This window comes from Chaetodon auriga, chromosome 19 (assembly GCF_051107435.1).
Source record: "Chaetodon auriga isolate fChaAug3 chromosome 19, fChaAug3.hap1, whole genome shotgun sequence".
Lineage (NCBI taxonomy): Eukaryota > Metazoa > Chordata > Actinopteri > Chaetodontiformes > Chaetodontidae > Chaetodon > Chaetodon auriga.
Genome location: NC_135092.1, coordinates 21440946 through 21457328, shown reverse-complemented (window position 1 = coordinate 21457328; position 16383 = coordinate 21440946). Strand labels below are relative to the sequence as shown.

The following is a 16383-nucleotide window of genomic DNA, read 5'->3' as shown; positions in this document are numbered from 1 at the left end:
TTCAAACAATTGTTACATAAAATTAACTGAAGTTGTGAACGTGTCATCAGATTGATCCTGATTAAAAACTGCTGAAGTCAACACAGCAGGATGTTGCTGCAGAGTAAAAGCAGTGTGATCTGGTAATCTAGGTTTTGCTCTTAAAGGCCAAACTTACATCCATCACGTTCAGTATCCCGAGACAGCAGAAGGTTGTTATGTGCCCTTACGTGTTACCTTCGAAGGCCATTGTCATGAGTGGGATCCTGTCTGAACTGGTCCAAGTGTTTGCCTGAGGATCAGGTCAGTGGTTCAAGACCTGAAGTGTCGTCATTTCTAGAAAGCAGAATCTGCAGGTACTTCATCAGAAATACTGAACAACTCAATCAATCAAATCGATGTTGGCGTTGTATATTTGTACATTCATTTGGATCTTTTGTTGTTGTGGGACACAACCTGCAAGTGGTCGCTACGTCACAGACTTCCAGCATCACCTGTTTCAGATTCAGTGTCCTGTTGTTGTGCATGTTTGGCTGCTGTATGTGTGTGCACAGCAGTGTGTTTGGTTCACAGCTGATAAAGAGTGTGGAGCTCCACACATTGAAAGAAAACAGCTTTGAACGAGGAAAAGGTGCACAGCTGAAGCATTTCTCTTCACGTCTCTGAAGGTGTGAAGGAAAAAACACATCCTCCTGGTATATGTGATGGGGTCGCTGCTGCCCTCCCCTCTGCAGCCAGTGCCCTTCGGGGCTTTGATCTTGTCCACGGCAGTTCAATCTGGGCCTCAGCTGTGGGAAAGAGCAGCAGGGCTTAACAGTACAGAGCCCAAACAGAGCCCAGTAGATAGCAGGTGCTGGAGCTGTGAGCTTCCCATCCCAGGCCAGCATTCCTGCCTGTCAGACCCCCCAGGTCCAGGCATGCACTGTCTCTAGCCACACCATCTGGAGCCGCTCGTCCTGCTGCGCCGCGTTCGAAGGCGAGAGTGTCCGAAACGCTTCAAGCACTCATCGACAACGCTGTAGTACCACGGCAACTTTGATTAAGCACGATAAGCCCTCAGAGAGCTGTGCTGTTTGTCGCTATGCTAATCCTCACACCTCCCAGCTGGAGGGTAAATACACAAACAGCCGCGGTCTTTAAGTCCAGAGCTACGATATGTCCTCAGGACCGCAGCCAAGAGTGATGCCTCTAACCTCCGAGGGGATCTGTAAAAATCTGTTCCACACATTGTGGGACGCTGAAGAATTCTAATTTGTGCATATTTCTGTGAACGTACCTCGCTGCTGCCTGCACACGTTCGGTTTGTCATGCAGCTTTTGAGGGATATTGAAACGCTGATAAGCGGCGATGGCTTCTCTCTCTGACACTAGTTTCCATTTGAAGTGCAGAATCCCAGAGAAGAGGAGAAATCTGCTCCTCATCCTCTCTGCACCTCTTATTATAAGCAGCCTGTGAGCTGCACGTCTCAGCGACCCGCTGTGCTGGGAAATCACCTCGTCACTTATTCAAATGCATATGGTCCATGTCAGGGAGACTAATATTATCCCCTTGACTAATAAAGTCAACATACTGGAGTGAGAGCGTTCAACAGTACCTTTCTGTAGTCTTCATCTTGTAGTGAACATGCTGACAGTGCCTCACTGTGCAGTGAAGTCTCACACCAGCATTTAAAACAGCCAAATTAATCTGTGCAAACGTTTCACGTCAGGCTCAATCTAGTGAACTTTAATGTGCACCATCAACCAACAGCAAACCGTCCTGGATGCTGATTGTTAGCTTCTTAGCCGTGTTGTTGTTCATTTTAATTAACACTCATCAGAGTAAAAACTGTTTGCAGTTTGTTGTTTTACCATTGTTGCTAAGCTAACAAGCTAACGGGCTTGCTAACTGACCATTGGCAGGGTCTTTAGCCTGGAGATCTTTCGTTTGTTGCTTCAGTAAAGCAGACAGCTCCAGTCCCGCGTTTTTTCCACATTTTAAACAACTTCACCACGCTCGGAAAGCAGGAGATGCACGTGGAAATAATCTGGGAAATAGAGAGCTGTTTTCTCCTTCAGTTACTCTGAGCTTCATGATGATTAAGTCCAGTCAGAACTCTGACTCTTGAAAACTGAAGACACTTTTTTACTATTTTGAATATTTATTGAACTAAAGACGTGTTACTGGCATAAAGAGGACACAGAAAACCAGGTCTTTGTGGTCTGTTGTGAATGTGGCCTGGACTGACGCTACGTTTCCTGGCCTGATTCGAGTAAACAGAACAGCAGAGAGAAAACAGGTCCTATTAAGACTGACTAGTGCTAGCCCGGCCAGCTAGTGAGTTAGCGGTAAGCTCACTGGCTACAGCAGCTCACCAACAAGCCCTGAGAGTCCGGGAACGACGTCACCAAGCTTCTAGAAGCACAAATATTTAGTAAACACATGCAGATGAATTTACCTGCAGCACATTCTGATGTGGCCGGGCCTTAAGAGCAACAGAGCTGAGGAAAATACTTGGCAATCCAAAGCTAAATAGCAATAAAGCTGCGTGACAGCACGTGTTGTCTTGAGGTTGATCTTACTTTCATTGCCTCATCATCTGGAGGCCTCCGGGCCGCGTGTGCACACACCGCTAACGCTTCCGTGCGTCCAGTCTTTGACGAGCTATCCTCGACGTATGCGCACATCAGAACGCAATCGAGCGCAAATGTTTCACACCACCTTGAGCCTCTCAGGTCGTCTGCAGGTACGAATCTCTCGGCCTGAACTCCATCACCTTCCCTTTTTTCTCTCCTTGTCGCCCTCAGCTCTGCAGGTTCGGCCTAATGTAATCACAGACGGGCCAGTGCGGGAGACAGAAGCCGGGCCAGACGTACAGGTATTCTAAACTGGTTACATTAGACCAAACAGGCCATCTGTCTCCCTCTGTAATTGGACACTGTGGATTAGAAGGAGACGGCAGCGTTTCCCAGCCAAGTGGGCTAGTTACTGTTTATTTGGAATTAATTACCAAGGAGAGTGGAAACCTCACAGCTCCCAAAGAGCGAATCCAGACACTTGAGGCCAGGATGAGAGGAAGGAGAGTGCCATACCAAAGCTATGGCAACAGAGCTGGGGCAGTTCAGGACGGCGTCTCGCTTAGACCAGCTGACGTTTATTATGTTTGAGTCTGGGATGATGATGCAGCCGGCGCGTCAGAGTTAGGTAGATAAGGACAAAAGCTCTTACAAACGGTGCCCTCCGTCTCCAGTTCGGTCACCCTAAACTGAGGCAGCGAATGAATGGATGTCTTCAGCGGAGGTAACGGGTATCCTGGTGCGATGCCATTAGCTTTTCTCATGCTGTGGGTGCTTTCCAAGAGCTGAGTGAAAGGACAGGAGTATATATCTCTTAAAGCCTGTGAGAACGGAGCATCCACCCTGGCACCGCCGCTTCCCATCTGATCCCGGGTGGATGTTGAGCTTTTTCCTCTCACAGGGATCACGGCTAGAAATGCTGCACGGACATGTTTTGATGCGTTTTGACAAGCAGGGGAAAGAAATGAATCCACTAACGCAGAGTCTCTTTAAAAGCTGCTCTTTTTATTGGATCTACTTTTTAAAAAAAGGGGGGCTGGTGAGGGGCTGCATCACTGTATTTTTTTCACTATGCTAAATTTCAGTTTGCATGCAGTGAAATAAATGTACAAGTGAGACAACGCAATAAATTAGCATATAATTTACGTTTGGAAAAAAAATTAGTAACAGTGTACCAACATTAATACTGAATATAAAATATAAGCAAATAATCACATGATGCTTTTCATTTCTCTTGCACTTTAGGTACAGGTATAAGCAATGTGACATTCAAACATCCAAGTTCACAGCAATGAGTACCAGTTTGATTGATTTCACTTCTCGTTTTCTGGAGGCTCCGCGTCCCACAGCCAGCGGACGAGTTAGTCCAAGCGCTCTGAACTGAATTCAAAGGCTTCTCGCCATCCGCCGTCCTTTCAAGGTTTGGTAACCGATAAAATCTGCTCGACATTGTCATACTGAAGGTGGCTACGAAAAAGTAGCAGCAGCAAAATTAGAAATTAGTTGTTAACAGCTTCGATGAGATTCTTGCACACTCCTATTGTCTCTCAGATTTCTGCTGAGTGTGATGGAGACGTTTCGCAGGTGTTCCCTTTCGCAACCCCTCCGCCAGCAGGAACGTCCCCCACCTAAAGGGATGCGTTACGACTGGGTGAGCGTCCATTTTGTTGGTAGCACAAACAACAATACACGGTTAACAATGAAAATTCCCAGTGTGAGGTATAAACAGATACAAACAAAACAATAACATGACCAGCATTTACCAACAGAGATATTGACAAGGATATTATTTCATATTGTTTGGATCCAGCCTCACTTTTAAGCACACTGGAGAGGGTTGAATGGAAGCACCCACTTGATAGCACCAGAAGCCTGGGAAGGCCGTAACCCTCGGAGCAGAGCAGGAGGAAAAGAGGAGGTAAACACAGTACTCCATGGAAATAAAAAATACAATAACATGAAGGAGGGGGAAGCACCACTGAGGCGGCTGGTTTTGTGTTTTCGCTGACGGACAAAGACGAGGAAAGAGGACGAGGGGGTCGTTCTATCTGAGGCCCGGATACGTGCTCTGGCAACATATCCGTGATGAATGTGATGAGTGTGTGTGTTTAGCGCTGGGCCCTTATTTAAAGAACACTTGGACTTTTTGGGAAATTCGCTTTCTTGCTGAGAACTGAATGAGAAGATCGATACCACTCAAGTCTGTATGATGAGTAAGAAGCTACAGCCTGGAGACAGGGTTGGAGTTAGCCTAGCTTAGCTTAGCTTAGCTTAGCTTAGCTTAGCGTAAAGACTGGAAACGGGGGAAACGCCTAGCCTGGCAGCAGCTCTACAGCTCACCAATAAAGGTGTTTGTTCTTTAATCTGTACACAAACAAAGTGTAACACATTTCTCAGGAGGTAACGTGCTGGACCGAGCCTCCAGGAACAGACCTCGGCTCTGGAGTGGTGGCGTAGTGGTCAGCTCGGGTATTGCAGCTTCACTGTGTAATTTTTCTGAGCATCACAAACTCCCCGAAAAGACTCTTTTTATTTCTAGAATCTGATTTGGAGACGGTCATCAGACGACGAACGTCTCAACATTATGAGCAAATATGTGCAAAAATGCATTTAAATGGTTGAATTCCACTAATTGTCTTAGAGAGAAAACGTGACCACGAATCCGAGAACTTAACTTCCACATCAAAGTTTTACACTCCAGTTGTTGGACAGATCAAAGAAATAATATATCTTGATTAGGTTTGGAGGTGCTGGTAGGTGGATGTCTTTACCGTTGGACAGAGCTAGGCTAGCTGTTTCCAGTCTCTATGCTGTGCTAAGCTAAGCTAACAGTCTCCTGGCTCAAGCTAAAGTACAGACATGAGAGTGACGGGCATTAATATTCTCATTTCCAAATCTCTGCTGGATGATGAAATGCAAACATATGACCGTTATGGAAGAATAGTGACTGCGCTGTGATTCCGATGAACAAGCTGCTTCATAGAAAATGCTCCTTCAAAATGAATCCTTCAATAGCGAACTGGAAGCTCCTCAACGGGATGTTTCGTCAAGGCCAGTTTGCTAACAGTGTCTGATGCGGCCCGGACACGGTCTGACCAGATCTTCATACTGCGTCTGGACCACCGAGCGACCGAGCGACCGAGCGACCGGGTGAACTTTAATTTGAGTGTTTGGACCTAAGGCACCCGTCTGGGGAGAAGAAGCCGTGAATTAAGAACGCTCCTGTAAGCAGGTGGTACCTTCTGGTCCTGGATTAACATCATATATAATATACAAATCCTTACAGTATATAAGGGTTTAACGTATGTTACAGTATGTAATATTCTCATTCCAGCACAGAGACGTTGAATATGAGTTCAATCACATTACATTCCCTTCCTCGACAGTAGGCTACTATCTGACACAAACATGACCAGAGGACAATATCTCAGCTCTGTTTGGAGTTGTACAATAAATATACAGTACACTGATGGGGTTTCTCTGTCGTATTTGAGCGGTAAATTGGCAAAGTATTTACACGAAAAAGTGCACCGAAGCCAAAAAGTCTGCCTGCCAATAGCACCATCACAGTCACCCCAAAGACGGGAGTCCCGCGCCCTCGACTCCCGTCCCCCTCTCCGGGCGGGGAGTCCTCCCCTCCGTCCGTCCATCCGCGGGTACATCCTCTGTGAGCGATGTGTCCAGCACTTTGGATTCAGAAAACAACAAACACAAAGGAAGACTAACAATGATATTAATAATTATTATTATAATAAAAATAACATCACCAACAGATAATCTTCCGAGTTCCACTTCACAGAAGTGAACATTTTAAAAAATAAGTTTGTGTCAGCGTTGCGGGCTGAGCAGTGGTTTGGGCTCCACCACGATGGAGGGCAGGAGGATCAGGTGTGATAAATAGGGAAATCCTTACTTCTTCTTCGGCCAGCGCCGACCTCTCCGTCTGTCTTCCACCGGTCCGGAGGTTTGGTTTTGTTTTCAGCCTGCCCCGTTTTCTTCTTCTCTCCCTGTCAGTGCTGCGTCGGCCTCCCTCCATCTTTCTCGCCTTGCTTTCGCTCTCAGGGTCAGTGGCCCTGGCAGGTCTTACAGCACATCTGTCTGAAGTACGCCCGGCTGCAGAACTTGAACTTGAGCACCAGCGGGCAGTAGGCCACTTTGTTGACATCTTTGCATTCTGTGCAGACAAAGACGAGAGAAGAGCGTCAATCCACCTTAAATTAGCCTCTGAAGAGCCGAGTCTGCGCTCAGTTTGTACAACGTGAGGCAGAACGAAAAATGTTATCAGTTATTTTCCTGCAGGGTTTCTGCAGGATTCACCCAGTTAAATTTGGACCTTTATGACCACACGTAATTTAATTATAATTCAACGACATCCAAAACAAAAGCAGCACAGAAGACGTGGCCAATAATGATTTTTCATTTATCATTAAATCATATTTTCTTTCCAGCAGTAGAAAACAATAATTCCTAATGATATAATCAATTAAATTAAGTCCACCTGGACCTGGATAAGTGGTGTAAAATGGACGGGATGATTAAAAATGATGAATTCATGTCATAATGAGTTCATTTTAAGTTTTGGCTAAAATCAGCACTTTATATTATGATCTAATGAGCTTCCAGCTGCTGAAGCTGCAGCACTGACACGTTCAGGCCAGAGGCGTCGAGCGTCTCCTGAAAACCTTTAAGACAAGTGTTTTTAGAGAACCGTCTTTCTACATTTCTTTTCAGAAAATCGCTCTGACTGAGTTTAATGGTAACACACGAGAGGCAGACTCTGGAGCTAACCTGCTACATGAGCGCTGGTGCATCTCCCTCAGCCCTCGACTGAGTAAAACTATGCTTGGACACAGAAACTGAGACAGATTCTGGCCTCGTTCACTAACTGGGCTATCTGCCATCCCGACCGTGCGCACACACACACACACACACACACACACACACACAGACACACACACACACACAAACTGCTTGCTGGATGGCGGACAGGCAGTGCTCTAAATGCCTTATCACGATCAGAGTGTCTTCCCTTATTAGGCTTTGGCCCCTGCCTCCGCAGAGCCAAATGAAACGAGACATTGCCTCACTGCTGTCCGTAAAGGAACAATTAGCCTACAGCTAATCCCATTAGCCAGCCTGTAAACGCTGCTCACGTTTTCCATTCAGGCTAATCGAAAGGCCCTTCTCGATGCATCTGAATAGCCATCCATCATGTGTAAGTGTATATGGAGGGTTGAGCTGTTTCGCTTTGACCAGGAGCCAACCTCACTGGAAAGATTAATGTAGCTGGCAAAGTGTAGAGGAGTGTGTCATCCAAGTGTGTTTAGGTCATAGCAGAACAGTGAAGATGAAGATAGAGACGGTTTAGACCCTTTTCAATTGGGGCTTTGTGTACAGCACAACAGGCATTCACACAAACCATCTGCCTTTGCATTCGAAGGAAGCTGCAGTTTTAAATAGAAACCTGCGTCTGTCCTGGAAAGGCCAGCAGACGAGTCGCGGAGCCAGCGCCATTAAAGCGTGATGGCAGGCTCAGATGTGTAGGTTTCGCCGTCTTACCGTCGCCGTTGGAGATGGGGGTGGCGTCGCACTTGCTCTCACACTGCTGCATGGTGGTGGGTCGGAGGGACTCTGCGCACTCATTCGACGGCTGCCCGGTGTAGGACAGACACTGCACCGTCCTCATCTGCTGGCCCAGGCCGCACTGGGCCGAACACTGAAACAGAAGAGGTTGAAGTTAGCGTCCGTGCAGGAGCACGTGCAGCCAGCTGAAGCTTAACGAGGTAAATGAGGACCATCTCTCTCTGCGAGCGCCGGGCTGACTCTGCCCGTCGGTCACTGAGCGGGACGAACCGGAGCAACTGATGTACATGTGTGAGGAGGGAGAGAAACAGCCTCTCACTCCTTCAGAGGAATTCTTCTCTAATTCTTTTCAGACTGAGCGCTGAGCTACGAGCCCGGCTGAAGGAGACGAGGAGGAATCGTTTCAGATGCTCCTGAGTGCTGCTGGCTGTCCAACAGCGAGACTGACCACACTGACACGTCTCACCTTTTCAGTCGATCCGGTGAACTTGTTAGCAAACAGTTCCTTATTTCCACATCCAGCAGTTATGGAGAAACATTATCCTTCACTTGTGCTTCTCTTAGCTCTGTTTTTGGTCTCCACCAGCTCCAGAGGGAAATATCCGGCTCTTTAGTGGCTAAACGCTCCATTACGTTCTCTATGATAGATGCACAGACAACTTTCACTGGACTGCTTTGATAAAACCCTTTAAAAACACGATTATTTTCAGTTCTGCCTTCTTCCTGTGACTTCAGAGCAGGTGTCTGGATGTTTATTCACGACTGACACTGAAGATAATCACGTGTCCTGCCGCTGTGTTTAGACTTGACTGACTGATTTGACGCAAACGCAGAAATCAGGCACAAAATGTTTGATGAACTGCCTGCAGGAGCCGTGTATCACAGCCGCCGCTGACTGTGCGGGTAAGGACGCCAAATCAGCAGCCAAACTACAATAACTAACTTCCTCTTGTTTTCAGAACACCGGCGTGCACCTGCCTCCTCTACACTCAGCTCTCAGTCACACCTCACAGATTTAAAACCTCTGCTGCAGCCAAACATAAATGTAAAATTCAAAAACAGGACAAATCATAAGGCCAAGTTTTCCCTCTGCCAGAGTCTGTCCTCTGGACGGATGCTTTTCCAGCCTCGCTCATATAGTTAAATACAAACATAAACTAATACAGCTGCAACTCCAGAAGCAAATCCAAAAAAGCATCAAGCTGAATTTAGTGAACACAGGTGCAGCGAGTGCTGACTAAGAGCTTCTGATCAGGACCAGAGGAAGCGTCAGGAGGGTCTGCAGTGACTGACAGAAGAGCTGCATCCTCGCTGAGCCAGAGTCCAGTTCAACATGTCTTTGCCATAAACAAAAGAATATTTATTCATAAATATGCATGTCTACAATCTTCAGGGATCATTCCCTGCACTGCAGTTTATTCAGGATGTATTTCTGTCGGAGTATTAAATGATGTGTCTTGATAAAAGCCACCCAAACGTGCCTTCAGCATGTGGTCCATGCTCGCTTCAAACCTAATGAGAAATGGCTCCATTCAGTGGACGCTTCTATGTGAAAGTCTGTACCGAACCCAAACTGTGCACCTGCATTTCTTCTGCGGTGGATGTGCCAGCTGTAATAAAAAGTGGGATCGCTCGTACGGGTCGCCATTAAACCCCTTCAAAATAAAGACTACAAAAACAATTGCAGTAGCTGCCAAAGCGCCTTCGGCAAAACACGAGCGTCAAATGAAGCAGATATCTTCATAATTACTCGCGCTGAGAAACAACACACCTGTCAGCCATCGCTGTGAGCGCGCGCCCGTGCACGAGTGCGTGATATGAAGCCAGCCTTCAACAAATGGCCGCCCCCACCCCCCGCTGACGACAGAACTACCAGGCTTTCTGTCACCTTCAATGATCCTCTCTGCCTGCCTCAGATCAGCGAGCCCGCATGTCATCCCTTCCCAATTAGAGAGTCTTTATTAGGACCCGCCGCCGGCCATGACAGATGGCATACGTCAATGGTGTGACTTAAGTGGGATTTGAACCGGTGACCTTTTGGCCCGGGAGACCAGGCGCTCGGTAGCTGGCAACAATCTCCCCTTTCTGGCGGAACGAGGGCTGCCCGGCGAGGGACCGGAGCAGCGAGGGCGAAGCGTGTAATTACAGCCAAAAAGAAAAAAAAAAAAGAATCACACACACAAGAAACACACACACATCTGCAGTGCATGAGAAAGCGCTGCGTAAGAGCAAACTCCAGCTGTTGCTCTACAAGGTATTAACCTCGGCTCGGCGTGACGGGGACGCCGCTCTTTGATGGACCGCCGAGGTTATCAGGCAGCTCTGCTTTGTTTACGCCTGTTATTGCCACTGATTGAATTGTAAAGGTGTGTAACTGATGTGTGTTCCTGTGTGTGTGTGTGTGTGTGTGTGTGTGTGTGTGTGTGTGTGTGAGCGCACATGTGGCCGTTAAGAGGGGAAGCCGAGGGAGAGCTGCGACCTAGACTGCCTGACTCTTGACCTTTGACCTCTGACCTGAACAACACAGAGCGCGAACCATGACATCACCTCCACCGGAGCGGCGAGCGGCCTGAGAACCCGTCTTCTAAACATCACGGCGCACTGTTTAAAATTCCACTTTTACACTGAATTATTAACAAATCCTCCAAAATAACAAGCCATACTTTTTGTAGATACAGCTCCCTCTGACGCACGTCTTTCTGGCGTCCTCTCACCAACATGAGTCAGCTGTGTTGTAAAGTGTTCAACAGCTTTGCTCAGCGCACTAAGTCATGTCAGGGTGAGCCCAAGAATGCTACTCCTCGGTCTTCCTCTAAATCGTGTTCCTGGAAGTGATAGAGAGGCCTGGACTGAGGCTGAGATAAACTTCAAACAGCCAGGAGGATATCGCTGCCACCGATCACACACTCCAGGCCCGCTGGAGCACACAAACGCACCGTCAGCGCGCACACACACACGTCACGGGCCTGCTCAGAGCCCCCCGTGTGTCATCCAGGTGTAAATTATATTAACCATCCACCAACACATGGACTCTATCTGCACATCTTTGCTCTTTTAAACAGTCAAGGTAACCTTTTAAAGGATTAACCAGCGTGATTTAAAAAGGAGCTGCGATGTGAAGGAGGTGCCGTCCTACCTGTCCCCATTCGCCGGGGATCCATCGAGGAGGAGGACAGCGTCCTAAACTGCAGCGGATTCGGACCGGAGGTTTGTTGTGGCTCGGGCAGTGGGCGGGAGGGAAGGTCTTGGTCAGGTCGCTGCTCTTACATAAGGCGATGCGGTGCTTGAAGCCCGGGCCACATTTCGGCGTGCACTGAGGAGGGAGGAGGAGGCGTGAGGCGAGCATCTCGACAGCACGGTGAGCTCAAGTTAGCGTGAGGGTGTCGTCTTACCTCTGACCAGTCCAGAGTGACCCACTTGGGCGGGCAGGACTGGTTGTTGCAGGACTCTTGTTCGATCGGGCGGTGAGTCAGACAGTGGCTGTCCTCCAGCGTCTCCTCCTCAGCGGGGCCGATCTTCCTGATGCACAGGACCGTCCTCGTCCTTATCCCGCCGTCACACGTCTTCCCGCACTCCGACCAGTCGCCTATGAACCACCTGGAGGAGAGAAACACAAGCGAACAGTGTTAGTCTGTGAAGCACAGTGTGTGACGCTCCCTGTGGTTACTTCATTACAAGCAGCCTTTGGTAATTAGTCAGAGCGTAAAATCACGTTATGGTATCGTCCACCTGAGCGCCTTCATCAAGGTCGGATTACCAAAAGGCCAACGCTGGAAAATGCATCAAACCTCACACGTCTTATTTTTGTATTGGTACTAAAACCTCAGGTAGCATATCTGCACCAGTAAAGATGTTAAACACTACCCGACCGTGCACAGGGCCACAGACCCTCAGGGGCCCCTGAAAGCTCCAGGTTCTCTTGGTGTCAGCTGGCTTGTTGTAATTTGATTAACTGCAGATTTGTTTGGGAATAAACACCAAAGTACAACATAAACTGAAAAGGGAGTTAAAGAAAGCTTCGTTAAAGCTTCTCTGTGGAGTTTTTGGCCCCCTGGAGGCTCTGTGGAGCTGTTTTTATACCAGAGGGCCCCCAGCGTGTTTGTGAACCAGTGCACATGTCTGTTGCTCTAAATAAGGAGCAGTAGTCAGGAGGCAGTTAGCTTAGCTTAGCCTCGAAGTAGAGGAAGGGGGAAACAGCTAGCCTGGCTCCCCCAGAGCTAAAAAATCCACCTAAAGCTCACAAACATCTCATTAATTTAACGTTAATGTGCTTTTAGAAGAAGCTCCTGGTGTAGCTTGGCTATGCTAGCTAGGCTATCTAGTGTAAGCTAAGCTAATCTCAATTTACCCACAGAGACAAACACCTGAATAAAATGTCTTGGTCTGAACATTTTAACATGAATGATGCAGATGAACTCCTGTTACCTGACCAGGTAACCCCCTGTGTTGTTGAGATTGTGCCAGGCCGCTGATTCAAGCCTTTGTCTGCACATTTCAGCATTAATATCATAAAACTGCCGAGACAACAGCCTCCAAACACATCCAGCCTGTGAGATATTACATCATCTAAAGGAATGTATACAGAATTAACGACGTGTTCAAACATCTGTGTTAGCTTTCATTACTCAGGCCCATAAAACCCTGCCTATTCTAAAACAATTGTGTTTACACGGTCTCCTTCAGTCGGCCTTTCCTGAGGCTGCAGAGGGGGTGTTTTCCTTCCTAATAGACACAAATGTTGTGTGTGTGCTGCAACTCAAGACACACACATGCGTTGCAACAGCCTTCAAGTACTAATCAAAATAAATGAGATACCACAAGTCTGCGTCCACTGAATACAGATGTGAAAATAAATAACCCCGGACTGTAGTCTGAATGCATGAAAACAAATTACCACTTATACAGTAGATTTACGTTACTATCAGTTTTTTTGGCCGGAGCCCAGCTGAGAGACACCAACGCTCACTCTCATACACAAATAACTGTCAGATGGTCTGAAACTAATTAACCCGACGCATTTAATCCCTCTTTTTCCAGACGTGATTGAAGCTCGTCTGGCCGTGCTTCCAGCTACAGCGTGGAGCTTACAGACATTTGGCCACCAAACGCAGGTTCATATTCCACCTGTGTACGTGTGTGTGTGTTACCCCTGGAGGATCGGCAAAGAGGCCAAAACAATCAAACACAGGTGGTCATTTTCAGGGCTCTAATTTTTGGCACGAGGCAAACACTGAAAATAGTTAACATATGAAGTTATAAATCACTGCCCTTTTATTTTATTATTTTCTTCCAAACACATTTCACAAACTAGGGCTCATTGAAGGCGAATTAATATCGTGAGTCTCGTTTTTATGGAGGATTTCTCTTTTGAAACATTGACTTAAAGCCGCTATACTCAAGATTTTTACATTAACAACGGCTCAAATGTCTGCGTAATGTGAAAGGTGTAGACACGGACCCAGACACAGTTCGGCCCTTCAGAGCGTTTTACCACCTTTAAGCTAATTATTTTGGTTTAACGGCTCACTGATGTCATCAGCCGCGTTTCCAGATTCATCACGCAGATGTTTTCAGCCCCCCCCCAAAAAAAAAAACTGTATGCAACCGGCCACAGGAGATGAAGTTAGCAACTAGCTGGCGAACATAGCAAACATTTCCCTTGGGAGTTGGTGGAGACCAAAACAGAGCAAAAAGAGAGAATACTGGACTTTTATTCCTCAGGCAGCCAAAAACACGACGTCAAATGAATGTGTACAAAGACAGCTGTCAAAAAACCATCAAACTCAGGGTTAAGAAGACAGTAATCACTCTGTATGCAGACTTTTTTAGACTTTATTTTGAGACTACTCTTTCTCAGCAGGAGAAAAATAAAGAAAAACTGATTAAATCATCAGCAATTTTAATAGTCAATGAATCATTTCAGTCATTTATCAAGCAAAAAGATGTGAAACACTGAAATGGGAGGATCTGCTTCTTTTCTCTGTGCTGTAAATCGAATATATTTGGGTTTTGGGCTGATCTTCAGACAAAACAAGCAAACTGAAGATGTGCTCTGGGAGCTTGTGTTTGTCATTTTTCATTGATTTCTCACATCTTACAGACTAAACAGTTGATGAATGGATTGATAATGAGAGAGCGCTACGTACTCTGGAGGACACGGCTCAGTGTTGCAGTCTCTCTGGTTCTCTGGAGGTTTGCTGTCTGGGTCACAGTAGCTGTTCTGGACCACCGAGTTGTCATCCAGCCTTTTACACACCACTTCCTGCTTCTGGGAACCTACAGGGGAAGAGGCCGATCAATAAGGCAGCACAGAGCTCCACTGATCTCGCGCATTAAGCGCCTTCAGAAACATGGAAGCGGGCCGGCGTGTCGAGCGGAGATGGTATCACTTTCAGTCTGTAGTAAATCCAGACATGTAAATTCCTGATTCTTTGCAGGATATCTTGGCAAATCACTTTTACAGAGCAGAGAGCTCTTTACTTTGGCTTCTAATGGGGAGAGCGAGGGCTACCGTATCAGTGTCACACCTCCCACTGCGCGTGTGTGTGTGTGTGTGTGTGTGTGAGCATGCATGTGTTTTGTGTGTGTGTGTGCATGTGTATACGCCATACCAGCTCAGAAAGGGTCTGTTTGGGCCCTTGTGGGACATATCCCACAGCAGACTTGTCTGGCAGTTGTAATGAGATATGGATGTGTGTGTGTGTGTGTGTGTGTGTGTGTGTGTGTGTGTGTGTGTATGCGCGAAGTATAGAAAGTCTACCCATCTGGGCTTGAAGTGAAATACAGTTTGGAGGAATAGCGCGAGGCATGGGGTAAAAGCGCTTCAGTTGTAAGGCTGTCAGAAGGTGTTTTTCATGGCTTTTATTGCTGTCGTGATATATTCAACGACGCGGCGTGATTAGCTGAGCTGGCTGTCCTGAACGCGCGCGTGATTAAATAACGTCTCGCTGATTTAGAGCTCGGCGCGGTCAGAGACTCAGCGTAGACACAAATTAGATCATTTGGATCAACAATGCAAAGGCATGTTTACAACGCTGGAAGGCCGTGTGCGCTTCCTCGTCGAGGGGCAGGCTCGAACTGGTGCTCTGCACTTGGAAATCCTTCCTCAGAAAAACCCACATGCTTATTCAGTCATGCTTTTACAAAATATTACAAACCCGTCCAGGCCACACTTGACAACTGGGAAGACACACTATTTATTGTTAGATGAAACCCATTGCTTTTGGGCTAAAAGGTTTGGTTTAGTCATTCTTGAGGCCATGGTCAACATTTCACTGCGGTTTCAGATTTTGAATGTTTGACTTGCAGGACAAGCGCTGCAGAAGAGCGGCCGAATCTGTGCAGCACTGGTAAACCAGAAGCTATGCGGAGCAGCTCATTCACAGAAATTACACCATATTCATTACTCCGGCTAAAATATGGAAAATATACATATTGAATTTATTAGAGGGCTGAATCTCCAGCTATAAAGTAATGATTTTGGAAAACCATCGCAAATTATGATACTGGGTTTCCACACACTGCTCTTCAGCATTTGTGTAATTATTGGTTGGGGAAGATTTACAGAATGACACACGGACACACAAGATATGAAGTATTAAATATTTGAGAAGGTTAGAAATATTCAAAAAGAATTTAAACACCCGCAGCGTGTTATGGTGTTCAGCACCAAAATGCTTGGAGTGCTCTTTTTCAGAAGGCGAGTGGACGCTGGAGCTCCGCAGAAGGTCGACGGTGTTCCTCTCTGCGAGGAAATAAACTGCATAATGAAAACTTGTACAGCAGTTCTACAACATCAGTGTTCATGAAGCGCTTTACACACAAAAACACAGAGAGGTGACAGTCACCTGACAGGAGGAGGGAAGCAGCTGCGACTGAATCAAGAGGAAATCAATGCATGAGAGGTCTTTTCTGAGGTGAGCTGATGATCGTGGAGGTTCGTGGGAAACGCCGTAAATTCAAAGACGAGTCAAAATATCGCAAAGGAGTTCTTGTGCTTATCTGACGCGTTGGCGTATCAAACAGCCAAATGCAAGAAAACGCAGCAGAAACAGACTGAGCAGACGATAACGACACACATGAAGCATGTGACTTAAACGGCGCTGTCGTACCTCCAGAGCAGGTGGCGGAGCATTCAGACCAGGGCAGGTGGTGCCAGGAGAAGCCCACCTCGTTGTCACCGCTTCCAGTGCGCTGGATGGGCACGTTGAACTTGTAGCGTATTCCCAGGTTCTGCTCCTGAAGGAGAACCTGCGGAGGAGGCACC

General features: G+C 47.0%; 1 protein-coding gene across 1 annotated transcript in view; it reads right to left on the bottom strand.

The window, feature by feature from the left end:
• Positions 1 to 3528: 3528 nt before the first annotated feature.
• Positions 3529 to 16383, bottom strand: part of adamts6 (ADAM metallopeptidase with thrombospondin type 1 motif, 6) — a 56078-nt gene continuing 43223 nt past the window's right edge. Inside the window, exons 20-25 of the mRNA XM_076757689.1 lie at positions 16229 to 16367; positions 14264 to 14393; positions 11510 to 11714; positions 11254 to 11430; positions 8094 to 8250; positions 3529 to 6708 (exon numbers count right to left, since the gene is read on the bottom strand). Coding sequence (XP_076613804.1) covers positions 6599 to 6708; positions 8094 to 8250; positions 11254 to 11430; positions 11510 to 11714; positions 14264 to 14393; positions 16229 to 16367 — 918 coding nt within the window. The 3' untranslated portion in view covers positions 3529 to 6598. The remainder of the gene's footprint in view (positions 6709 to 8093; positions 8251 to 11253; positions 11431 to 11509; positions 11715 to 14263; positions 14394 to 16228; positions 16368 to 16383) is intronic.